The sequence below is a fragment of the Manacus vitellinus genome, unplaced genomic scaffold, assembly GCF_001715985.3.
Source record: "Manacus vitellinus isolate BGI_N305 unplaced genomic scaffold, ASM171598v3 scaffold_48_pilon, whole genome shotgun sequence".
NCBI lineage: Eukaryota > Metazoa > Chordata > Aves > Passeriformes > Pipridae > Manacus > Manacus vitellinus.
The window spans coordinates 2,031,128-2,056,344 of NW_021940593.1; the positions used below are offsets into that span (position 1 = coordinate 2,031,128).

The 25,217-nt window shown below is 45.1% G+C and overlaps 2 protein-coding genes across 2 annotated transcripts; both read left to right on the forward strand.

Moving 5' to 3' along the window:
* The first annotated feature begins 229 nt into the window (after positions 1-229).
* On the forward strand, positions 230-11,689 carry LOC103759766 (nucleolar RNA helicase 2). Its single transcript, XM_018079964.3, is given in 16 exon segments — positions 230-262; positions 264-333; positions 748-1,019; positions 1,672-1,747; positions 2,433-2,611; positions 4,120-4,237; positions 5,088-5,273; positions 5,823-5,968; positions 6,623-6,772; positions 7,283-7,444; positions 8,148-8,267; positions 9,099-9,172; positions 9,366-9,525; positions 9,816-9,950; positions 10,332-10,376; positions 11,097-11,689. Coding segments are annotated over 16 exon segments (2,139 nt in total). The 3' UTR covers positions 11,310-11,689.
* A 1,058-nt stretch (positions 11,690-12,747) lies between these two features.
* Positions 12,748-24,803, forward strand: LOC103759756 (nucleolar RNA helicase 2). Its single transcript, XM_029962588.1, has 14 exons — positions 12,748-13,617; positions 14,742-14,817; positions 15,801-15,979; positions 16,852-16,969; positions 17,190-17,375; positions 17,716-17,861; positions 18,105-18,254; positions 20,322-20,483; positions 21,047-21,166; positions 21,647-21,720; positions 22,473-22,632; positions 23,420-23,554; positions 23,982-24,026; positions 24,557-24,803. The coding sequence occupies exons 1-14, from the start codon at positions 12,748-12,750 to the stop codon at positions 24,722-24,724; spliced, it is 2,589 nt and encodes an 862-aa protein (XP_029818448.1). The 3' UTR covers positions 24,725-24,803.
* Positions 24,804-25,217: the final 414 nt, after the last annotated feature.

Below are 25,217 nucleotides of genomic sequence, written 5' to 3' on the forward strand. Positions count from 1 at the left end.
AGGGCGCGCGGGGGCCGCCGGGGCTTGGAGTCTGCCGGTTGTCCCCGGGGCACGCCGGGAATTGTGGTCCCCGCCGAGGGGTCCGCGGGCGATTGGCTTCGGGCGGAGAGGCCCCCGCCCCGCGCCGCCGATCGGCCGGCGATTTGGCTGTGGGCGCGGCGGCCGCTCGGAGCGTGAGGCGCGGCTGGCGCGCGGCGGGTGCGGAGCGCGGCGTGGCGGAGCGGCGGCGATGCCTGAGGCCACGCGGTGCGGCAGCGGCAGCGGGGGCCGAGTCGGGCTCCGACTGCTCCATGGACACGGAGGCGGCCCTGGAGAGCGGTCGCCGGCGGCACACAAGGTACCGGGGAAGGGCTCCGGGAGCGGCCCGGCCGCGGCCGCGCGCTGGGGCCGGTGCCCGGCGGGCCTGGCTCGGGCCGCGCGCCCCGCGCCGCCCGTTCCGTGGGCCGGGCGCGGGAGGCACGGCGGGGCCGCGGGCCGGGCCGGGGCCGGGCGCCACGTGCGCGGGCGGGCCAGGCCGCGGCCCCGCCGCACGTGCTGGGCCCGGCGGGAGCCCACGGAGCGCTTCCCCCGAGCGCCGCGGCGCCGGGAGCCTCGTGGCGGCGGGCGGGGGGGCTGTTGCCCTCTACCTGTTCCCCCCCTCGCAGTAACTAGAACGTGCGCTCCAAGGTTTAACTGTTCCGCGCCCTCTTCCCTGTTCCCTGTCCTTGGATCCACGAGCGCGTGTTTTCATTTGCTCTGTGCCTTGCCAGAAGGAGAAAAAAGAGAAGAAATCTAAAAGCCGGGACAAGTTTCAGAGGGGGAAGGCTCCTACAGATGAAAGCGAGGAATCGGATGAGGCGGTTTATACCCCGAAAGTCAAGAAGTCGAAGAGTGTCAGTAAGCAGAACGGTCATGCGAGAGAAGAAAGCCTGGAGAAACCAAAATTGTCTTCCTTAAGCAGCAAATCCTCCCGCAAGAGCCGGCAGAGCAGTTCTAGTGAGACGTCAAGTGACAGCGAGAGCGAGAGTGAGCAGGAGCAGGTAAAGCCAGCGATTGGGTTTAGTTAAGTGGTGTGTGCAGCTTTCAACTCCTGTCTTGCAACAAGGCCAGATTTAGAATGGGTTATCCCTTCCCCCCCTTCCCAATCAGGTGAAAGTGCTGTAAATTATCAGGGTTTAAAGCTTCTTGAATTGTCCATTCCGTTGATTATTTGCAAAAATTTTGAGTTAAGAAAGTCCTGAAGTTCCAGATCAGTGCACCAGGGTTTCCTCACTTCAGCAGTCTGTCAGCTTTGGTGGACAGACAGGTTGCAGTGAGATGGAGCTTTGATATGATTCAGCATCGTTAGATATGAGTGTTGGGGTGTTCTGTGCCGAGCCAGGAGTTGCACTTGGTGATCCTTGTGGGTGCCTTCCAACTAAGGATATTCTGCCATTCTAATTCAGAGTTTTCAGAGTTTTGATTTGGGTGTTTTGCATTTATTATGCTGTTAGATATGAAGCAGTCTCCACTTACAGATTGCTTGCTAACTTTGTCCAACTTCAAGGTATGATGGTAAATCAAAGAAGGCCCTTTAGCTGTGATGCTGTCACTGAAGTGTGTGACACTAGTTTCTGTGCTGTTACCTTGGATTTACTGACAGTCACGTGATACTCATGTGGAATCTTACCCAAATTGTTCTTTACCCAACAGGAGCTGACTGGCGAACAGAAAGAGGGGGCTTTCTCCAATTTTTCTATTTCCAAAGAAACTGTCCAGCTTCTTCAAGGTAAAAAAAGAACCTCAGTGATCTCTGTCATGTGTTTTTATGCCCAACATACTGGACCAGTGATCTCTGAGGTGTGCTCTTCTTGTGCATGTGCAAGCAGGGGCACTGTGCAGGAGACAGGGATTGCCTGCTCTACGCACACCTTGGAGCACAGACTTTCCTGTTTGCAGTGTTGCCCAGCTCAGCCTTTACAGTAGAATTCTAAATGACATAAGCTAAGGGGAAAAAATTAGTGACGTGTGAGAATTTTTCAATTAAAGGTTATGTTGTTGTGAATAAAGGAAAACCAGTTATATTTAGTATCTTTGATGTTAGGTTGTACATGACTTACTATGAATTAAGAGAAGAACAGAAGAGGTTTTGAGATTTGAAACGAAGAGGTTTTCATGGATAGCTAGGGACTATTACAAAAATAAAGGCACAGTCCTCAAAGTCTCCCATAAAGGCTGATAATTTCATCTGTCCCAGCTGGTACTGTGTGTGGTGATATGAAGTAGAATAAAATGGACAGACCCAGGGCACTTTGCAGATGACCCCTGTAATAAATAAATCAGTGGAGGTGATGATGTAATCCTGACTTAGTGTAGAGTTGATGGAAATGCTGATTGGAATAACTTCCACTGAAGAGTATGAAAGAACACCTGTAAAATGATCATATTAAGGAAGTCTCTTGCAATTGTCACAGCTCGAGGAGTGATGTACCTGTTTCCTGTGCAAGTGAAGACCTTCAACCCAGTGTATTCTGGCAAAGATGTCATTGCTCAGGCACGAACTGGAACAGGAAAAACATTCTCTTTTGCCATTCCCTTAATTGAAAAGCTTCAGGGAGAGTCCCAGGAAAGGAGAAGAGGCCGTCCACCCAAGGTAACTGTGCCGAGGTAGAACGCTCGTTTCGCTTTGTCCTGCGTCCCAGTGATTCAGATTTTAACCCACTGGGGAAGTTCTTCAGGTTTGTGCAGGGATAAGCCAACCCACATTAAAGGTTGTTTGAAATCTGTGTTCACTGGGCTTTGCCTGTGCCCTGTGCTGCCTCACAGCCTCTGCTCAGTGCAGAGCACGACAGCTCTACCCACTTGTCAGTTCCTTGTTCTGCCACAGGGAGACCGAAACCACAGGTGTGCCACGTGTTCCTCTGCAGTTTTGTTCAGTCACCCCACAGGGCCACAGGTTACTGGCTGCTTGTTTTTCTCCCAGATTAGGAATAGATTAGTTACTAACGGTAACTTGACAGCTTGATAAAAGCTGTCTACTTAAACAGGCTTTTTTTTTTAAACACATAAACAGTGGGTGGTTCTAAAAACAGACTTAGTTTTCACAAGGACCACCACCAAATGTTGAAGCTTCTGCTCCAGAGAATGCAGATTCGTTATGATCTGTGTGCATTCTGCCAGTGTGGTTTAAAAACCACGTGTGGTTTTTCTCTGAACTCTTACGATGCCTCCTAAACGAGACAGGCCAAGGCTCATGGTGTCCCCATTAATAATTTCTGTCAGTTTATTTCATCTTGTCACCCTTCTCATAGATTACCTGAGGTGCATTCCAAAAGTAGTACTATCAGTTTTAGATGCATCTGCCCATCATGTTGGCTTGCTGACTGAGACGCTGTCCCTAGATTTGGCAGTCCTTTAAGGAAAGGAAAGCTTTCAGGGAGCCTTCAAAAAGATTTCAGGCCTCACTCTACCATAATACACTACTATTTGCTTTTTTGGTAATGGGTTTGAAGTTTGAAAGAATTACCAGGATAAAGATTTTAAGGTTCCTTTTGTGAAGCCACTGATGCCAGGTTTGAGAGCAGTGCTTCCATCTCATGTTAAGCTGAATTAGTTACATGCCTGCAGTGAAGCCTGTGTACTGGAGAGAGGAGAATTCCTTGGGTGCTTCTGCAGGGATGTGTTTTAGCACTGAACACGGCTCTGCAGGTGGAACATGATTCCCTGAGTCACACGGAAGCCAAGGGACAGCTGATGGCTCTTCCTTACATCTTCTCACAGGACTGTGGGGCATTACTGAGTGGGTGTAAAAGCCTTGTATTACCCAGATCCTTCAGTCTGTACTCAAACAGCAGCCTTGTAGAGGGAGGCTTGTAACTCCTGATCTGTTCAGGAGCTAAACTTAAGTAAGATTTAAGTATCTCCTACCCAATTTAAAAAGAAGTTAGCCTGTCCCAAATGAGAATGTTTTGAAGGAGTTTAATGATGTTACATGGGGCTCAAGCAGCGTGTTTCTCCAACCTTTGCTTAAGTGACTATTTAAACTAGATTTTTTTATTTTAATTTTGTAAATGGTCAGGTCTAAATCGATGATTAGAAGTCTAGTGATTTCTTGGCAGAAGCCATGCTGAGAGAACATCTATTTGTCTTTCTTCTATGTAGGTTCTAGTTCTTTGTCCAACAAGAGAGCTGGCAAATCAGGTTGCCAAAGATTTCAAGGACATCACAAGGAAGCTGACAGTAGCTTGTTTTTATGGAGGAACTCCATATAATGGACAAAGTAAGTGACACTTAGGACGAATAATTGAAATGTTGATTGACTGACATTTAAGAAATGCATTTGGGTCTTTCCAAGCACACACTTTTAGCTCAAGAACTGGAGACTATTAATGGGGAATTCAGTAGCTCAAAATGCATCTTATGGAGATAAATAGCTCTGGCTATCAATTATATTCTTGGTGTTGCTTATCTGCTCATCTACCTTAAATTAAAGTGAAAGACTATACTGTGTGTATAATCTGGGTTTAGGGTCTTGTAAACACATTTTCTTTAAAAAATATTTGGTCTTAGAGCTGTGAGTGGGTATGTGGTTTGTCATGTGATAAGGAATATCCAGAGGATTTGTAAAGTGGAGAAGGAGTTGTTGTGACAGCATAATTTACTGTCTTGGTGGTTGTAAACAAGGAATGAGAATCAGCTCTTTCCTTGTGTTATATCTTGGGATGTTAGGGATGAATTTTTCTACTACAGAACCTCAGGAAGGAGCTGAGTTCAGTAATTTGGATGGTTAAATAAGTAAATTTCTTAAAAGTTTCCAATTAAGGTAGACAATGTGGGAAGAGTGAACTATTTCTAAAGAATATTAAAAGATGCTCATTGTTTGCTACTCTTTAAATCATGGGGAGAGGGAAGGTAGGTGATTTTTTTTTTTCATTCAGGAAGAGCAGTAGATTTTCTACCTTAGCTTTTCTTGCCGGATTTTCTCTTCCTGTTCATTTGTTCCCATATTTTTAAGGAGAGCACCTAGGAATGGTTTAAGAAGGTGTTTCATTGTTAGCTACCACGTGTTACTAATGTGCAGAGTGCTCCCTGGTTCACTGCTGGCTCCTCTCCTCTTTCCTGTTTACCAGTTGATCTCATGAGAAGTGGCATTGACATTTTGGTTGGGACACCTGGTCGTATCAAAGACCATCTTCAGAATGGCAAACTGGACCTTACCAAGGTGAAACACGTTGTGCTTGATGAAGTTGACCAGATGCTGGACATGGGGTTTGCTGAGCAAGTGGAAGACATTTTACGAGTTGCATACAAGAAGGGTAATCTCAATATTCAAACAAATAGTAGGAAATACTAGCAATAATTTAGTTTGCTAAAATTCAGGTGTATTTTTGTGAAAGTGGTAAGGTGGCTTTGTTTAGAAATGACGGAATATTGGAATATTGTATGTTGTTAATGCAGTTCATGAGGAAGAAATGTGAAAGTGGGAATCATTCACAGAACCTTTGCAAAGCTTGAAGTCCAGTACCTGGGGGCTTGTAAATAACTGTCTTTGACATCTATCTTTAAGTCGTGCTTGGACTTCTTCTAATTAAAATGAATTAGCTTTTCGCCTTTTACACTGCTTGAAAACAGACTGGATTTTTTGGTCATAGTAACTTTTTCCTAATTTGGAAAATATTTGGACTTCCTAGAGTGTTTTTTCTCCAGATGCTGATAATGCATGAATTTAAAGAACTGAACTGCCTTCTTTATTTTATGTACTGACATTTAAACTGGGGTTTTTAGTCACCCATGTAATCAACTTGTGTGCATCTGTGAGACAAAATGTATGAAGTTTGTGAAACATTGTTCTGGTTTTTTTTAAGATTCTGAAGACAATCCCCAGACACTGCTGTTTTCTGCAACTTGCCCACACTGGGTGTATGATGTGGCCAAGAAATACATGAAGTCTAGATATGAACAGGTTGACCTTATTGGGAAAAGAACCCAAAAGGCTGCTACAACAGTAGAAGTGAGTAATCTGTCTAACATGGAATGTTTTCAGGCTTTTACCTCGTTTTTTATGCTTCAGAAGGTGCATCATCAGAATGATGTTGGAAGTTGTTTTGAGCACTTGTTTTTAAGCATAAGGCACATTACTGCTTCGTCAGGTGTTTCTAGGTTTAGGATATGCCTCTCTTCTCCCAGCATCCAGTAACCATATACACTCTCACATGCAATGAGGATTTGGGATTTGGGTGTCGGTTCTGTATCTGGATTTATCTGAGTGGGAAGCAAAAGGCACACACATCAACCTGGCTCTTCTAAATCACTGTAGACATCACAGTTGATTTGAGCTATTCTGTATATAGATTTTTTTTTTCAACTTCCTGTAGTGCCCCAGCTCAGTAGGCCCTTGTTGGCTGTGCAGTAAATTCCATAGCAAGGAATACTATCCATATGTGCCTGATTTCCTCTTACTGTAGTTATTTTACTGACCATTAGACTAGTTGTGGTGGACATAAGAGCCCTGTGAATTTTGCTTGTTCCAGGAACATGAGTTAGCACGTTTCCCCATCAGGAAACTGTATAACTCTTTACCATTTCTGTATTTTACAGTTTCAAATGTATTTTAAAAGACTCTTATGTTTTTACATAAGCTAAGCACTGGAATTCTTCTCCACAGCATTTGGCAATAGAGTGTCACTGGTCTCAGAGAGCTGCAGTTATTGGGGATGTCATCCAGGTCTACAGTGGCAGCCACGGGAGGACCATTGTGTTCTGTGAGACCAAAAAGGAAGCAAATGAACTGGCTCTGAATGCTTCCATCAAACAGGTATTTCATCATCTGTATTAAGTAACAAAACCTGTCAGAGATGTTGATCAGCCCTATGTTGATAGCAGACCTATGCTGAGTAGGTTTTAAAGAGAGTTTCAGAGTGGATAAGGCAGGCTTTTGCAGGTGGTCAGATGGGATTTTAGTCTTTCTCTCTGACATTAAAAAAAAATTGTAAGTTACTATTTTGAGACAGCCAAGCCTTGCATAGATGGTGTGGATGGCAAGTTAGGGCATAGTTTCTTTCCTATGTCACAGTAATTAGACGTGGAGATAAGACACATATTGCAATTCTGTTTTCCTGCTGTTGTTAAGGGCCTTTGAGGGATATGAATAAGAATTACTGAGTAAATGTTGTCAGGCTCCTAAATATAAACTCTGGTAATTCAGTTCTTCTGTATCTTGCCATAAAGTACTTATCAAATACCAAGGTGTTGTATCCAAAACTGACCATAAAATGGAGCACTGTCTTGGATTTTGGTACAGTTTTAAAATAATATTGTTTTTCAGGATTGCCAGTCGTTGCATGGTGACATTCCTCAGAAGCAAAGAGAGATCACACTGAAAGGTTTTAGAAATGGTTCATTTAAAGTTCTGGTTGCAACCAATGTAGCTGCCCGTGGTTTAGATATCCCAGAAGTTGACCTGGTTGTACAAAGCTCACCACCAAAGGTAGGAGACTGTTATGTTGGGTGTGTTGTCATAATTTGTAATGCCATTATCAAGTAGTACATGCTGTCAGCTGATGATATTGCCCACCCAGTTTATCAGCATTGAATGTAAGGGTGAGAAATGTCCCTAGTAGGTAGAAATAGTTTCTTACAGGAATTTTTGAGAGCATGTTTAAAGATGGTCTCCTTAAAATGCCTTTTTAGGAGGCTGTTCAAAGCATCTCCCTTCTTCAAGGCTGGGTGTAGTGATTGCAAGTCTGGAAGCAGCGGGAAGAATTATTCACTAAGGAGGGGTGTATATGAGGAAGGAACCCCAACAGTGAGAACATTGGTTTAAATTAAGTGTTTAAAAGAAACAGTGTTTCAGTGGATTTGCTATTAATATCACAGTAACCATGCTCACATTGATGTGCAGAAGGGTGAGTGGGACGGTTGTAGAGGTACATACGCTCCAAGTGTGTGGTGATGCATAAACAAGTTGATCCATGCTCATGGCTCTGGCTTTCAAACCATCTTTTTTAGAGGATTATGGGAAAGCATATTCGCTTGACATTAGTGAAACTGTTTTTTCATTTAATTCTCTTAATGCAGTTACTGTGCATTGCTCACGCTTAAACTACAATAGCCTGTACAAGTTGGGTGGGTGCAATGAGTTGATTGAATGAGAGTGAATTAGGTGACTCACGGGGCTGTCTGTTCTGAAGGATGTGGAGTCCTATATCCATCGCTCCGGGCGCACGGGCCGAGCTGGGCGCACTGGGATCTGCATCTGCTTTTACCAGCGAAAGGAGGAGTACCAGCTGAGACACGTGGAACAAAAAGCGGTACAGTGCAGTTTCCCTCTGTCTGCGAGCGCTCTGGTGTGTTAAGGGTGGCGTGTTAAAGAGAGCTCTGATGTGTTAAGGGTGGCGTGTTAAAGTGTAATGTTGTGTGCAGTAGCTCAGTTCCAGAATGCAGCTCTGGAGGCACCCAGTGGAGGTTCGGGTGCCTTGGGGAGTGTGGGTGCACTGTCAGCTGCTGTGGAGCAGGGAGAGCTCTGCACGTGCCCACGCTTTTTCTGCCAGCGCCAGTGAGGTTGTCCCTGTGGAAGTGAGGAAAAGCTCACAGGACTAACAGTATAGTGCTCATCCTGGTTGTGATCTGATCAGTGATGTGCATACGTGCAGCTTTACTGGGAAGTGTTACTTGCATTTTTGCACTTTGTGCACTATTCCATATGGTAGTTTTCTTGCCAATGAAGTGTTCAGTTGGGATGAGATTGTTTCTTGTTGTCACTTAAAATGCAGACTCACATTTACACTAAGGCTCTGTGACTTGTATTAAATCCGAATCAATCAGACTAAAAGTAATAATTTAGAATTTGTAGGACTTTATTTTCCCCAGGATTCTGCCAAAATGCTCTCTGTTTATTTCAGTTTAAGGTCACTGAATCATTTGAACTGACCTGGTACATAAAAGCCCTTTTAAGTGTTACCTGTTTATGTGTAACCTTAACCTTGCAATTTTCACTAGGAAAAACTGGGAGTTAAAAGGTGAAAATAAGAAAAAAACGATAGGCTTAAATGCTTGTTTTGTTGGAATTCAGTATTGCTTCTTTAGAACTGACTTATTTATGGTCTGCAATTTTAATTTGTATTTTGCCTTTTAAATTTCAGGGCATTACATTCAAGCGTGTTGGTGTTCCTACTGCAACAGACATAATAAAGGCTTCCAGTAAAGATGCCATGAGGTGTGTTTGGGAACTCGAGTCCTGCTCTATCTTCCTGCCTTCCTCGTTCAGAATGGCTGTTTGGGTTGCTCTTTGCTGTCTCTCTGAACTTTCTGATCCCTATTAAAGTCTTGGACTACTGGTTTTCTTCTCTTCCAGAGCTCAGTGAATATTAGTGTATACGTCTTTTAATTTTTTTGCTTTAATTACTTAGGTGCCTGGATTCTGTTCCTCAGACAGCTATTGAGTATTTCAGAGAATCTGCTCAGTTGCTGATAAAAGAAAAGGGACCAGTTAACGCTCTGGCTGCAGCTCTGGCCCATATTTCGGGCGCTACTTCCATCGAGCAGCGCTCGCTGCTGAACTCGGATGCGGTAAGGAAGGGTGCATGGCTTAATGTCTGCCTTGGACCTGGGGAAAAACAACACACCTCTGGGTTGTCTTAAGAGAGAATTATTGGTCTCCCTAGATTTTGTTTGAGCACTAGATTGAGCCACTGGGAACTACTGATTTTGTTAAAGCAACAATATAGTGGCTGTGGAGATACGTCCCTGTAACAGTATCTATGTGGCGCTTAAATGTAGATGGGCAGGTCTCTGGTGTGTGATAGGTGTGCTGAAGCTGATTCCTCTGACGGAATGGAACATGCCCCCTTTCTTTTTAGGGCTTTGTTACAATGATCCTGCGCTGCTCTGAAGAAATAAACAACATGAGCTACGCGTGGCGAAGGCTGCGAGAAGTGCTGGGTGACGATGTCGATCGGAAGGTGAACAGAATGTGTTTCCTCAAGGGAAAAATGGTAAGTTTTTGGTTCGTGTCTCTGATACTGGGCTCTGCCTGTTGCAGGCCTTTCTCAGCAATGGTCAGGGGAGGTATTTGGTGTTTTTCCATATTCCAAGCACTGTTGGTAAGGACAGAACTGGGCCTCAGTGTGTTGTATTAGGACCTGGGGCTCTGCTGCTGTGCTAAGGAGGAAGGATAATGCATGGCTGTGGGGAGAGCAGGACAGCTAAGAGGTATGAGGTGTGTGCTAACTGACAAAGCAGAATAGGATTTCTTAGGACATACAGTTCTGACAGTGCCTCGCTGTCAGGTGTAGATTTGTAGGCTCTATGGTTTTTAGTTGCAGTCATTTTAAAAGGCTTGACTTGTATCCATTAAAATTATTCTTTCTTTTTAGGGTGTGTGCTTTGACGTTCCTGCAGCAGACCGACAAGAAATAGAGGTACATTCATTGCAATTTCTGGGTACAGCAGACTGTAGATGAGACTGGCTGGACTGGGTTAGACTGAAAACATAACCTGTATCCTGCCTTTTTTAGTGGCAGAAGGGATGGCTTGAAGGAATTTAGGAACAGAACAAGCATACGGTGTTTTTTTCCTGAATGCCTTTCCTAAGGCATTCCCCTGTGGCTTGAGACTTTTACACTGAGTAAAGAGGTGATGTGAAGACTCCACCCCTTGTCACTGCTACTGGATTCATCAGCAGCAAGCTTTGTTCCCCTTTTTTTCTGTTCCCTGCCCCCATTTTCACCCAGAATTCTCACCACAGAAAAGTGAATTCCAGGTTTTCATTTGGCAGAATTAGTATTCTCATGCCAAAATTCCCTAGACTTCCTATCTTTGCTTCAGGTGTTTCTCTGGTAGTGCGTCTCTATACCCTCATGGCCTAGTATTCATTCACTCCTAAAGCAATGTTTGGCTCTGGATTAGAGGGTAACTGAGGGGAGGCTCTGGATTTGTAATCAGTAATAATTATAGTGGTGTTCTTAAAAATTGAAGGCTTAAAATTTTGAGACCAGTATTGGCCCCTTCAGTTAGAAGCTTGAATTCCATATATTGGGTCAGAATTTTACCTTTTCAGTTGAGCAAACCTAACAATTATTACATACCCTGTATTGGCATTCCTAGAATTTAACTTGCTATGTCTGACTTTATTTTGATAGGCAAAATGGGAAGATTCAAAACATTGGCGTTTGTGTGTGGCGACTGAATTACCAGAGTTAGTGGAATCCTCACGAGGAGGAGGAGGAGGTGGAGGAGGAGGAGGAAATGGCCGAAGCTCGAGCTCCAGGAATGGGCGGCGTGGTGGCTCGGGTAGAAACAGATTCAGGGGCAGAGGCCAGAAACGAAGCTTCAGCAGAGCATTTGAACATTAACTTCAACAATCCAGAAAAAAACAGGACTGAAGTATTTTATATATTACATTACACTAGGCAGTTTCTGTGTGTTTGTACCACCGGGGAAAATATTTCATTAAAGTACTTTTTTTTTGTCAGTACTACTTTGTTCAAAATAAGATTCTGTTCATTTTAAAAAGAACCCCCCCAAAAAAAAAAATCCCCCAAAAAGCCCACAAGAAAAAATGAAATGTTTCCTTTGTTTCTCATATTGTTTCTCATATTGCTATTTGAATTTTTCCAGAATATGTCTATTGCATTCAAAACTGTATCCTGGTTCACTGTATAATATATAGATCTTAATTGCTGCTCAAACCTGTACATTTTCTGATAAAATTAAATATTATTTTACAACTTCATATTCTGTTGCATATTTGAAGCATTGTTTTGCAAATGAGGATGCAGGTAGGTGCTGGACTTGGGAGTGTGGCAGCAGGAGCCCCTTAAAGATGAGTCCAGGTTTGTTTTTTTTTGTTGGTGGAATCAGAATGAAGCTCTTCTTTCTCTAAAATTATTTTTTTTTAGTTTCTGTCCCAAATTGTGACTGCTTATACAACTGTGGGCAGGAAAGACAGATTCCAAAGTGTGAGGAGGAGCCTTGTGAGGGGAGCCCTGTAGGAGAGATCCGTGAGATGTCCCTGTGCGAGTGTTGCAAAATGTGGAAAATGTCAAGATTGTCTTAAGTCAGGATGTTCTTTGATGTGATATCTTTGTATATTTTCAAACCTAACCAGCAAAAAAGGAGACCTAATCAGTGGAACAGGTAGCAGTTAGCATCCCTTACTCAAGGTCATCCTGGAACTGACAAGCTTTAGGGATGATGTAAATGAAGATGATCGTGTCTATGTCTACATTGCTAACTTGGCAAAATACTCAAAGTCCATGTACCCTATAGCTGAATTATGTTCATTATAATACTGAAATTCATGCCCACAAGTCAAAAAGACCCTACGCAGTTGCAGACCCTTCCCCTGAGCATGTCGAGAAGTTGGCTGGGATTACGTTACTGGTGTGGAAATTACTAACCATTTCTAATAGACGGGCTGTGCTTGGAAAGTTACTGACTGAATTTTTGTGTGTTAATAATGGCGTGGAAAGCCCGGTAGTTGTTCTCGACTTGTGGGATCCCACGGAGCACCCGGGCTTGGGCAGCTCCGAAACAGGGAATCAGTGTGTGTCCGTATCGGCTTGCTGCACACCGGGGAAAGAACGCGGTTTTGTGGGAGACAAAGGAGATCCGAGAGGGGAACTCCAGGGGCGGGTACCGTGAGGGGAGATCCGTGAGGGAGATCCCATGAAGGCGTACTGTGAGGGGAGATCCGTGAGGGAGATCCCATGAGGGTGTACTGTGAGGGGAGATCCGTGAGGGAGGTCCCATGAAGGCGTACTGTGAGGGGAGATCCGTGAGGGAGGTCCCATGAAGGCGTACTGTGAGGGGAGATCTGCAAAGAGCCCCGTGCGGGCACCGCGGTGGTGCGGGAGCGGGCGGAAGGGGGGCGCGGCGGAAGGGGCGGCGGGGCGGTGCGGCGGCTGCATGGGGGCCGTGTGGGGCCGGGCGGCGCGGCTCGGGCTCCGGCGGCGCGGGCGGCGGCGGCCCCGGCGGGCAGCGGCGCTGGGCGGCTCCGCTGGCTGTGCGGCGAGCCGGGTCGGCCCCGCTGGTGCTTCTGGCGGCGCGCTGCCCGCGGCCCGGCCCGCCCTCCTCACTTCCTGCGGCCGGGCGGGGCGCGCGTCTGGGGCCGCCGAGCCGAGAGCGGCAGCGGGAGCGGCGCGCCGCCGCGCACCTGCCCGGGGAGCAGCCGCCAGCCATGCCCGCCGCCGAAGCCCGAGCACAGCCCGCCGAGCCGCAGGCGCCTGCTGCCGCGAGCCCGCTGCCCGCCGGCCGCCGCAGGAAGGCCAAGGTGGGAGCACCACGTGCGGCCGCGGGGGCGGCCATTTTGTGCGGGCTTCGAGGGGGCCTGGGTCAACTCGGGGCGGGCCGGGACCGGGGAGCGGGTTCCGGGTAACGGCGGCTTTCCCGCGGCAGGACGAGGCCGCGGAGAGGAAGGTGAGGCGGCGCGGTAAGGCCGAGGGCGAGCAGGCGCAGCCCGAGGAGAGCGAGCTGGGGAATGGCGACCTCGAGCCGCCCCTGCCCAAGAAGACGAAGAAAATCAAGGAGAACAGCAGCGGTTCGGTGGGAGAGAGCGACGTCGCACAGCACGCCCTGGAATCTTCCCCCACTGCGAGCGACAGCGGGACAGCCCCGGCTGCCCAGGGCGGGGCCGGCGGAGAGCAGGACAGCGACGCCGAGGTAGGGATGCTCTGGCAGCAGAGCCCTGGTCTTTATTAATTAGCGTCCTGCTGGTAGTTAGTGGGCTTAATAGCATGTACTGGTCGCTGTGTGGAGACTTGAGGTGCGAGGGCTGTGGGAGCGCGAGGCAGCTGTCCTAGGCAGCTTATTCCGCTGTTCCACGCATCGGGAGTGCCCAGCATCCTGCCCAGCATCCTGCCCAGCATCCTGCCCAGCATCCTGCCCAGCATCCTGCCCGTTCCCGCCTGTTCCTGCGGGGCTGAGTGAGGCGCGGCAGCACATGCACCTACAGTGGGAACTGGCTCTCCACGTGCTTTCTCCCTCGTTTGAAGCAGCGTGTCCTGCAGTGCAGGAGGCTGGATAGCAGCGAGCAGTTTCCATGTGTTCCTCTTCTTCGTGTCGCAGCTTGTTCTGTGTCTCGCAGCATAAAGGTTTCTCCCTGCAGCACGGGCAGTCACCATCCCAGAAGCGTGATTTGTGCTGTGATGGCACTTTCTCTGCTGGCAGGACGTCTGAAGAAGTATTTGGCGAGGTGTCCTGTAGGGGAAGGCGCAGTTATAATTCCCGTTTCATCTGTGGCCTCGCAGATACGTGCAAGGGGGCCCTGCAGGTTGCCTTGCCCTGTGTAGGGCCTTCTGTGGGTAGTTTTGTATTTCAGGTGGGAACGTGAATCAAGAGATTTTGTGCTTTTTGTACATTGGTTGTAACAATGGATCTTTGAAGTAAAAGCTAAATTGTGAGCTTTAAGTATTTAGTTGGTGTTTAAAGTTCAAAGCTCTTTGCATGTTATACTGACTAGGTGTCTTTGAAAAGGAAGTTCCTGCTTTGCACACTGAATTGTGACACCAAGTATGTTTTGTTGTGGAAAACAGTTTTCTAATGGTTTCAGTGGACCCTAAGTTAAGACTTCTAACAAATAGTTTGCCTTTCCTGATTTGCTGTGCATATATGCACAGGTACCTGTGTCAAAAGGGTTTTCTTTTTCTTTAAACAGGAAGGAGGTAGATGGTGAAATTGTGGTGGTAAAAGCAATGTACCACTTTTCTTGAGTGCCTATGTAGGGAATGTTATGTGCTTATCTCTTGAGGGCTAATAGATCTTTTTTTTTTTTTTAATCCTGTTAGGAGCTGACAGAAGAAGCAAAGGAAGGCGCCTTCTCTAATTTCCCTCTCTCCCAAAACACTATCAACCTTCTCACAGGTTAGTTAACGGGGTAAAAGATGTTTCTGTGAATGTTTGCTCAGAATTGCACTCTGTTACCTGCATAAGTAGAAGCCCAAGGGTAGATTGTTCTAAATCATCTTAAATTTATTATGTGGTAAGAATATGCGTATGAGCAGTCACTGTAGACTGAAAAAAATCTACTGCTTTTAGTAGGCAAAAAGTTTCTGTTTTGTTCATTTTGAAGTGCCCTAAGGTGAATTTCTTATTCTATGCAGTGATTATTCCTTGATCTACATTTCAGAGACAGGGTTTCTTTTCTTGTCAGCATCATTCCACTTACTGTGTATCTTTACTTCTCTTCCTCTGTCTGCTCTCTAAAACATTGCTTCTTAAATAAACTTAATGGAGTTTTGTGTGCGAAGACCATTTGCCTCTTGTGAATGGGTTGTCTGTGATTATTCTCATATTTTTGGGCGTTTTCACATCTCTTCTCAATTAGTTTTGTAATTGCTGTAGGGTTCTTGTCCTCTGTGTTGGGAAGCTGTGCAATTCTTGTTCTTCAGACAAAAATTCTCTGTGTTCCTTTACGTTTTCCTTGCTCAAAAGTTTCTCCTGGATGTATTGTTTCATTTCCACTGTGCAAAATCTCTCTGAAGTTTTGGAATGTTTTGGAACGAACACCCTCACCTACTCCCCACCTTCAAAACCGAGCTACCACAAAATCTTGGACTGTATCAGACAAAACATGTTGGGTTTATTTTCCTTTCTCTCCTGTGGTCTTACACCACATATCCCAAAGAAGGCTGTATTTCATTGTGGATACTCAGCTCTGTGTTTGGGAGTGGGATACCTTTTGATCTAGAGCAGGAATAAAATATAAAGATAGTGTTTTTTTTCTAAGTCACATCTCCTGTTGTGTACAGGATTTGACATGATGTGCCCGGTATATTTGGGCTGTTTATGAGGGCTTCTAATTGTTTGTTCAGCTTTTAGTGAAGCCTCTTTCAATTATCTTGCAGCTCGAGGTGTCAAATACCTGTTCCCTGTGCAAGCGAAGACTTTCCAGCCCATATATGATGGCAAGGACGTCATTGCTCAAGCTCGAACGGGGACTGGGAAAACCCTTTCCTTTGCTCTTCCACTGATTGAAAAACTCCAGAGTGTCTCACAGGATGGGAGAAGAGGCCGTGCACCCAAAGTAACTTACCACCTAAGGGTTAACACCAAAACCTGAGAGCATGGCAGGTTTTGAAAGCAGTTTTACTATTGCTTTGGGGATTTCTGCCTCAGTTCACTGAGGTTGTTTCTCACTGTAAATTCCATGGTGATAATGGAAGGCTTTTGGGGTTTCTTCCTCCCTTCCCTCCATGTGTGGAGGCTCAACAGATGCAATTCCAGAGATGGAATTGGTAACCAGGTGCCAGTGATCAGATGTCCTATTCCCATGCAAATGCAGTGTGTCATTAGACTGCAGAAATGGTAATAGTGTGCAGACTTGTCACCTCTTTCATCCTTCTGTTTTATTAACTTCAAAGGCAGTGTAAATTTTAAATTCCTATTTTCTGAAGGATTTAAAGAGATAAAATCAGCACTTTATCAGTTCATTCTTAAAATGCTGGGGGAAGGGTAGATACCTGAGGAAGGCAGGCAGGTGGGGAGGACAGATATATGGCTAGAGTGCATCATGCTGTGTGTCTGTTGAAATCTTACTAGTCCAGGTTTAGTAACTGCTCTTACCCCTTAATGCTGAGCTGCACCTTCATTGCCCTTGGTAATGTTACTGAAGTGTCTTATCTGGCTCTAACTTAAGAAAAAAAAAGTATTGCTGTTCTACATCTCAGTTATCTTGCAATGCTTTGCCTCGTTTCCTCTTATTGCCTCTGAGGCTGTCTTGGCAGGCTCCAGGAGGCAGGGAATATTGCTGGGATGGTGGGAAGCTGTGGGCACCTCTGCAAGAAGTGTAGAATAAAAGTGGTAGTACAAGCTGTTTGACACGAAGTAAACCCTTTTTTCATCCTACACCCTCTCCCAAGTACAGCTGCATTTTTGTCTCTTTTTCACTCCCTGCAGGTGCTGGTTCTTGTTCCAACCAGGGAACTGGCTACTCAGGTAGCCAGAGACTTCAAGAATCTCACAAGGAAACTGTCAGTTGCTTGTTTTTATGGAGGAACTCCATATAAAGAACAGCGTGAGTAACCTCTGTGGAATTACTGCTGGATTGGAGTCGACTTTCTCCAAATGCATTCCATGAATAAAACTCTACATTCCCCCCCCTTAGACTTTCACCTCAGTTGGGAACTCAGGTGGCATTGCTTTCAAAGGAAGCACAAGGGTTACTGTGTACTGCTGACTTTTTACCATGTTGTCTTTTAGCAGTCTGACACTGTCCTTGTTTTCCTGTCTTCCAGTTGATCTCCTCAGAAGTGGCATTGATATTCTAGTGGGAACTCCTGGGCGGATCAAGGACCACGTCCAGAATAGCAAGCTGGAACTTTCCAGCGTGAAGCATGTTGTTTTGGATGAAGTTGATCACATGTTAGACATGGGCTTTGCTGAACAAGTGGAAGAAATCTTAGGATTTGCTTATAAAAAAGGTAAATTCTGAGATCAGGAGAGGGGACAATGTAGAAAACACAGTTATGCTACTTTAAAAAACTGCTGTTGCACCCCCAACTTGAATTCTTTGTGTGATGCTAGTATCAATCCTCAGAAAAGGGCAAGGTAGAATTGGAAAAGGTTCAAAGCAAGGTGACAGATGGATGAATCTTTGCCTTTGCTGTCTAAAGGATACTTAAAATAATTTCCTTGCTTTTAAGTTTTCTTGTTGCTGACTTAGTACACATAGAAACCTGTCCATTTGAGAGCAACTGTTGCTTTTCTGTCAGTTCTCAAGTGTCAGGATCTGTGTCTGAAATCAATGGCCTTTCCTTCCAGGCTCTGAGAACAACCCTCAGACACTGCTGTTCTCTGCGACTTGTCCGCGGTGGGTTTATGATGTAGCAAAAAAGTACATGAAAGATGAGTATGAACAGATTGACCTGATTGGAAAAAAGACCCAAAGGACAGCCACAACTGTGGAGGTGGGTGATTGTGCTGCAGAGCAGTGCAGGTCCTGAGAGCGAGTGGCCTCAATGAAATGGGTTGTGCATTGACTTTACAAATTTGGGTGTGGAATGACTTTTCACATGATTGACGTACAGATTTTGTAAGCAAAGCTTTCACGTGGGGGCAGTAGTGTTTGCAAGCTTAAAAAATTTTTTTCTTGGTTCCTGTGCCTGACTGAGATTTAACACAGGTGGTGGTCACGTTTCCTTCCCAAACAGCACTTGGCAATCCAGTGTCGGTCCTCTCAGAGAGCAGGAGTCCTTGGGGACATCATCCAGGTCTACAGTGGCAGCCGTGGGCGGACCATTGTCTTCTGTGAGACCAAGAAGGAGGCAAATGAGCTGGCCATGAATGCCTCGCTCAAACAGGTACTGAACGGGGAGCAGGGGTCGGGTGTTCAAGGGTCGGATGCCCTGAAGTAAATAGGAGGTTGAACTGTGTGGATGACTTGTTTCCATGGGTGGTGGTTTTAAGACTTATAAGGCTGTTTCTGAAGGTAAAACTTTGCAGTTAAAATATTCTCTTGGCTGTGATTATGAAATTATTCCTTTGGCTTTAAAATCATGCACGACACAATCAATAGGAAATGTGCAGTTTATGCTGAATAAGCTGGAGACAGTTGTAGTAAACAGAAGCTAGTGTAGTGCACAGATCCCATCCTACATCAGTGTGCTTTCTGGATTCCCATATCGTAATGGCATTTATTCTTTGAACAGTCATTAGGAAAATCCAGCTAAAATGGTAGAATGGCCTTGGAAGGTCCATCAATAGTTTGTTCAGAACCCAGGTGTTTTGAGCAGGTCTTCTATCCTTGCTTTTTTTAAGTGTGGGGAAAAGTGCTGCATATTTTTCAGAGAAAATCCCATTAGATACTAAATACTGATTTATGGAGAAAGAGCAGTGGTGGGAATACATGGTTTACCCAGTGTTAGATAAATGTCACATACCATCCACATTAAAAACTTGCAGCAACAATTTTTGCCTGTTGGCCCTGCTGCTTTTACAGTAAATCCAATCACTTTGTTCTTGGGTCAATGTGTGACATGTTTTTTCTTACACTGGTGAGTTTTGCTTTAGCATGCAACTCATTTGAATTCTGAGCTTGTTGCTTTCCCCTTTCTCCTTGTCAAAATGCAGTCTGTTTCCTCTGCCATTAAAAGTGGAGGCTGTTCAGATCACCTGTAGAGTTTGGGAATGCCCTGAAAAGTTCACTTAAGCTTCTGTGGGTTTTTGAGATGGCTTCCCAGAGAGGGGATGTCCTGAATGTGTGTTTTAGGTGGCTTGAAGCATCACTGGCAAAAGCAGGTTTGGTGTTAAAGTGAAAGTGTGACAAAGTCCATTGGCTTGATAGGGTTCACTCTGCAACCTAGTGGATGGTTAAAGCACACAGAGAAAAATAGGACTAAAATCAATCAATCTGAAATGAAGAGAAACTAAAAATGATCTGTGTGGACGTTGGGGGTGAAAAAAAGGGTAAGGATAAAAAGGATTAAGGGAGACACTCCCCTTGAGTCACAAGGTTCAGAGTGGACCCCTTTGCCAAACAGCCCCGGAGGTGACCAGTGGTTTAGGCCTAAAGGTTTTAACAGCACTTAAACAATAGCTTAATTTAAACAGTTTAACAAAAGATTCACACAGAGTTTATTACAGCCCAACAGTAACTCACTCATAGGCTTAACTTGCTTATGAATTGAACGTGCTTAAGGAGTTCCCCCCAAATTCAGTGGAGCAGGTCCAATGCCTTTGCATCTTCTCAACATGTGAGGGACTGGGCCTCGAGGGCGTCAGCACAGGATCCAGCATTTGGTGCTGCTCCTCCAAGAATAGCAAACTTGGGGGTCACAAGAGAGCTGGGTTTAGTCATAGTTCTTTTCCATCCTGGCTGCAGTTCAGGTCAGTAATAATGAAAATGTCATTCCACTTGAGTTGTGTTGCAGGCAAGAAAAATAAAGTTTCCAAGGCTGTTCATTACAAAGCAGGAGCTCATTAGGCAGTACAAGTTCCTGGGAGCTGAGACAGTGTGTCTGATGAGCTCTGGAGGAGCTCAGCCCAGGTGCTGTTCCTCAAGGCTGAGGCCTAATTAGCATCTCTGCGGTCACAGTGCTGCCTGAGGAGGGAGCACCACCACAAGAGAGAGAAGTCTCTTGCCACCTCTTGCCAAGCATTGCTTTAGTAACATTGCTTCCAATTGTTCCCGTGGAAGTAAAAGCTGAGGTTGGCCCCCTTGGCACGTCATAGTGAAAAATTAGGAGTGTTATTGTTCCAGAGAAAGATCAAGCCACAAAGTAAGATACTTTATATTCTTTTGGTATCAACTCTGTAATTATGTTCTGTTGCTCTACACAGTGTTTTGGGGTTTGTAATTAAATGTCTGTAGATAATATGGCCTAGACTCCCCCTCTAAATGCTTTGTGAATGGTTTGTTACACTGACAGGATGCCCAGTCCTTGCATGGAGACATTCCACAGCAACAGAGAGAAGTTACATTAAAAGGCTTCAGAACTGGTGTGTTTGAAGTTCTGATTGCAACAAACGTAGCTGCCCGTGGTTTGGATATTCCTGAGGTTGACCTTGTTATTCAGTGCTCACCACCAAAAGTAAGTCATTAGGGGAAATTAAAATTGTTGGGGTTTTTTTGTGGTGCCAGAATGGTGGGTTATTTTTCTGTTTCACCAGAAGTATGTTCCAGTTCACAAATGAAGTGGGTTTTTCTGTAAATGCCAGGCCTAAAATTTCCTAGTTAAACTTTGGCATTTTGAGCTTTGATTAAAGTAAAACTGTTGGGTTTTGTTTACTCTGGAAAGTTGTAAGATAGGTTTTGACATTGTTTCAGCTTTTCTGAATGCCTTCTGAGTGTGGTGTAGTTTCATTACAATTATAAAATACTCTTGCTGTCTTTTTCTTCTTCTGAAACTCCAATGGAGCTTTTTATTTAAATCAAATATAATGTTTCACAAGCTAGTGTTTGTTAAAGCTGAGCAGCGTACTTGGGTGGGGCAGTGTACCCAAACCTAGTTGGTTTATGTGTAGTTACAAGTTGGGGTATAAACACAATGTATCACTCCTTAGGCTTCTGAATTAGAATTTAGCTTGCATTTGATCTGAAATGTGGACAGTTGAATGACATTAGGTTTTCTCCTGTCGATCTGAATTTCTGAAGGATGTTGATTCCTACATCCACCGCTCCGGGCGGACGGGCCGCGCTGGCCGGACCGGCATCTGCATTTGTTTGTTTCAGAGAAGAGAAGAAGATCTTCTGAAACAAGTCGAGCACAAAGCGGTGAGTTCTGCCTCAAACCTCTGCTTAAGGAAATTCTTCAGCTCCTACAAGGACCCTGCCACTCTCAGACTCTGTAGCCATGGGCTGCTTGTGAGTCCAGTATGGCACTCATGTCCCATGGGCTGGTAGGCCTCAAATGTTGCTGTTTGGTGTTTGTAAATCCTTTTGTATCAACCTGTTCTTGTGTCTCAGGAGTTTTCACATGTTGGCAGTCCTCTGTGGATGTCAGCAGGCAGGCTGGGAATGCATGAGGGAGGAGACCATGCCTTGCATTACAGTTTGCATGTACACTGGAGTAAAGTAGCTCCAGATAAACAAAGCCAGGAACTTAAAAGCTTTATTTTAGCTTTGGAAATAACTTAAATAGAGAGTATATTGATCTCCTAGACAGTAAGTAGAGGTCTCAGTAATGTGACTTAGGTAGGATTGAATTGTAGAGTGCTGAAAATACCTTTAACTAATTTGTTTTCTTGATTTCAGGGGATTACATTTAAGCGTGTGGGCGTTCCCTCTGCTACAGATGTAATTAAAGCTTCAAGTAACGATGCCAAAAAGTAAGTTTATTTGCCTGTTCTTAGAAAAGGTCTAAAGATGTTCCTCTAGATACTGTTAATGCAAAGCCTTAAGGGATCAGAGCTGTATGTGGGCATACACATACAGGCTTCACCTGTGTTGTTGAAATCAACTGCTTTGTGAGTAGACATCCTAAGATGGTCTCAGCAAACCTCTCTGTGCTGAACATAGACCTCTTCATAGAACATAATGTTCTCTAAGTTCTTGCAAAAATTAACCTTTGTTTGTATCATCAGAAACCAGTAATAGATCAGGGATTTACTGTCATGAGGGGAAACTGATTTTGTCTGCTCAGATGATACAGTAGCAGTGTGTTAAGAGCAATACCTGGTATGATGAGGAGTTACTCTGCAGTAGTGAGGGTGTTTTAGCCCTGTCCTGTTGTTTTATTTGTGTTGTTTTATTCCCAGGGGTTGTGTTTTTTATATTCCATGCATTTCTGTTTATATTTGCTAGCCCATTGGTCAAAATTACATTGAAGCAGATTAAAATAATTAGTGAGGATTTGACCAGTGCAAAGTGGATGATGGGCATGGTGTTGGGTGCACTGTACTGAGAAAGGGTGGGAGGTGCCAGGGTACCCAAAGGAGTGTTACAGAAGTAGCTGTTCTTAGTTCCCATTTTTTTTCTGCTTGCCTTTCCCAGAAATAACCAATTTAGGCGATGCCTTAAACCCGACTGCACTTCACACCGGCCTTTTCTGATCTCTTCAACTTTTGTTGTCGCCATGTAGGTTGCTGGAGGGCATTCCTGCTTCTGCAGTCGACTACTTCAGAAAATCTGCTGAAGAGCTCATAGAGGAGAAGGGGGCAGTGGCTGCCCTGGCTGCAGCCCTGGCCCACATTTCAGGGGCAGCTTACATCCAGCAGCGCTCCCTGCTCAACTCCACGGCCGTGAGTGACCGTGCCCCGCGGTTAACGGGAGTGGATGTGTGAACTGCTTGTGTCCAGTCCATGTGTGGCACCTTCTTCCCAGGCGTTTTCAGTAGGGTTTCTGAAGAGCTGGCACCCCCAAGCTCCTGATTTTTTTTGCTTGTTATTTAACTGAAATCAGCTCTTACTGGGAGAAACTTGTAATCTGTAAATTTCCTTGTGATGAGAGTTAAAAGAATTTCTCCAGAGGCTGACGTGGCAGAAGACTGATGCTCTAAGAGAGTTTAACTAATGGCATTTTACAAGCAAACAAATTGGTTTGTGCTGTTGTAGTTTTCCCTTATCAGGAATCTTTTTACATTTTCGTAGTATTTCAAGTGTAGCATGTGATTACCTGGTCTCAAAGACATCTTTAACCCAAGGAAAGTACAGCCCTTCCTTTTTCTAATGCGTTTAGGGAGAACGTTGCCCACTTTGTTGTGTAGTAGCACAGTTCTGGACATAATGTGGTTCTCATATCAGTTTGGGGGTTTTTTACTTGTTTTCTAGCAGTAAGTTTATGTATTGAATAAATGTATCTCTTCTTCTGACTAAAATGCAGAAATGCTATTAGCCTTCATATCAATGGGCAATCCTAGGTTAGATGGATGCCTTCAGCTTCTTAGGAGGCTTTTGGTTGCTTCACTTTTGGGGAGCTGATTGCTTAGGATAAAATACTGCATAACATGTTATTATGTAGTTTGTTAGTGATTTACAGGCTATTTGACCGTGTTTAATCTTGTGAAACGTTTCTCTGTGTCTCCTGCAGGGCTTTGTGACCATGGTGTTGAAGTGTTCCATAGAGATGCACAGCATGGGCTATGCCTGGCGGGGGCTCAAAGAACAGCTTGGGGAGGAAGTGGATGACAAAGTGTCTGCAATGCGTTTCCTCAAGGGGAAGATGGTGAGATGGCCCAGCCTTGGGAAGTAGGGGTATGGAGTGGGGGGGGTGTGTGTGTGTGTGTGTGTACACATATGGCCAGTTGGTGCAGTGATGGAGGCAGGAGTTCCAAAATACTGGTATAAAAATTTGGTACCTCGTGGTGCCATGTGAGGCCTGTCTTACTTTTAAACAGACAGGCTGATGGCAGGCAATGCTGCTGTCAGCACAGAGCGTTTGAATCTGCATTTTGTTTTGAGCTTTCCTGTTTTAATTCTCTTTTTCTTCAGTTTATAAAAAGCTTCCCCCAAAAGACCATGCTTTCTGCCACCCCTGGTTTCTACATGTATGAGTGGTTGCAGGTGCTGCCTTTCTGGAGCTGTGTGTCTCTGTCCTTGAATGTATCTTTGGAAAGCACATGCCTCTTTTTTTTTTTTTTTTACTCTTATAGGGGGTCTGCTTTGATATCCCTGTTGATGAACTGAGTAACATACAGGTATGTTTGTGTAGCCAGAGTTGGCTTTAAAAGTTGATAATTTGAAATTTGTCAACTGCCATATATAGAGTTGAATATAGGGTGGTTTGGGAGGTTAAGGTTTGTGTTTTAATAAGGACGTTGCATAGACAACAGGGTGATTAGAAAGAGCACAGCACAATCATTAGAAAATACTCTGTCGTGGCTCTTTCTCATTTGTGTTTTCATATTACCTGATTTTACTAAATCCTGTGCTCCTTGTCTACTCTGGGTTTTGACCTATCCAATGAATTTGAGAGTTCACCAGTTTTCTGTTGACTTCACTCTGTCTTGTCCCTGGTGAGGGTTTATCCTTTGTCACAGGAGTGTGGGTGTTTGCCAGGGGGAATCTGATGACCTATTTTGGCAGGGGTGGGATTTGTGTGGCAATGCCTGTGTATTCAGTGGGATTTGTCTGGAAATGCTTGTGCATTCAGTGTTGTTTTTAATGATACAGGTACATTGGACACTCCTGCAGGCACATAAATCTTGTTCCATTGGTCTTGTTTCAGGAACAGTGGAAGGACACCAGGCGCTGGCAGCTGTCGGTGGCAAAGGAGTTGCCTGAACTGGAAGAGTATCCCCAGGAGGCGGGACGAGGGTTCTCAAAGTTTGGAAATGGAAGGCAAGGCAACTTCAAGAGGAACAGCTGGTTCAAGAGTGGGAACCGGGGACTTTAATAGAACACTCGATTAACCTCCAGTACAGACTTGGGACTGAGCTGAATTTTATCGAACAGTAAAAGCCTGTTAGACACTCCTCTTTGTCTTTATTCCTTGATAAAGCAGCCTGTCTTTGAGGATAACTGAAAACCATGTTTGCTGAGATAACTGGGTGTTTTGGGAGATTTTTCTTCCTGCCCAGCAAAGCAGCTGCTGTCTGTAAGGGCATCCCTGTCCTGGGGTGGTGAGTGTGCCTGGAAACTTGGCACTGTGGGGAGCAGTGCTCATCCAAACACGGACAGCCACCACACCTCGCCCGTTCAGCAGCCCTTGCATTAAGAAATCTGGTTCTAAAATTTTTTTCAGAAAAATCTGACATCAGCCTCTCAGCACCCTTCCTCCAGAGCATCCCATGGATGTTGGGGCTCCAGTTTCCTTTAGGGTGCTTCTGTTCTCCAGCTCCTTCACGGTCTTCCAGCCTGTCACAGACTGCGGGGGGGGGGAACCCCGA

Excerpts from the sequence above, each read along its gene's own strand:
- LOC103759756 (XM_029962588.1), top strand. The coding sequence starts at position 12,748 with ATGAAGGCGTACTGTGAGGGGAGATCTGCAAAGAGCCCCGTGCGGGCA. Across the intron at positions 14,818-15,800 it reads CACTATCAACCTTCTCACAG|CTCGAGGTGTCAAATACCTG; the intron begins GTTAGTTAACGG and ends ATTATCTTGCAG. Across the intron at positions 22,633-23,419 it reads CCCTGCTCAACTCCACGGCC|GGCTTTGTGACCATGGTGTT; the intron begins GTGAGTGACCGT and ends TGTCTCCTGCAG.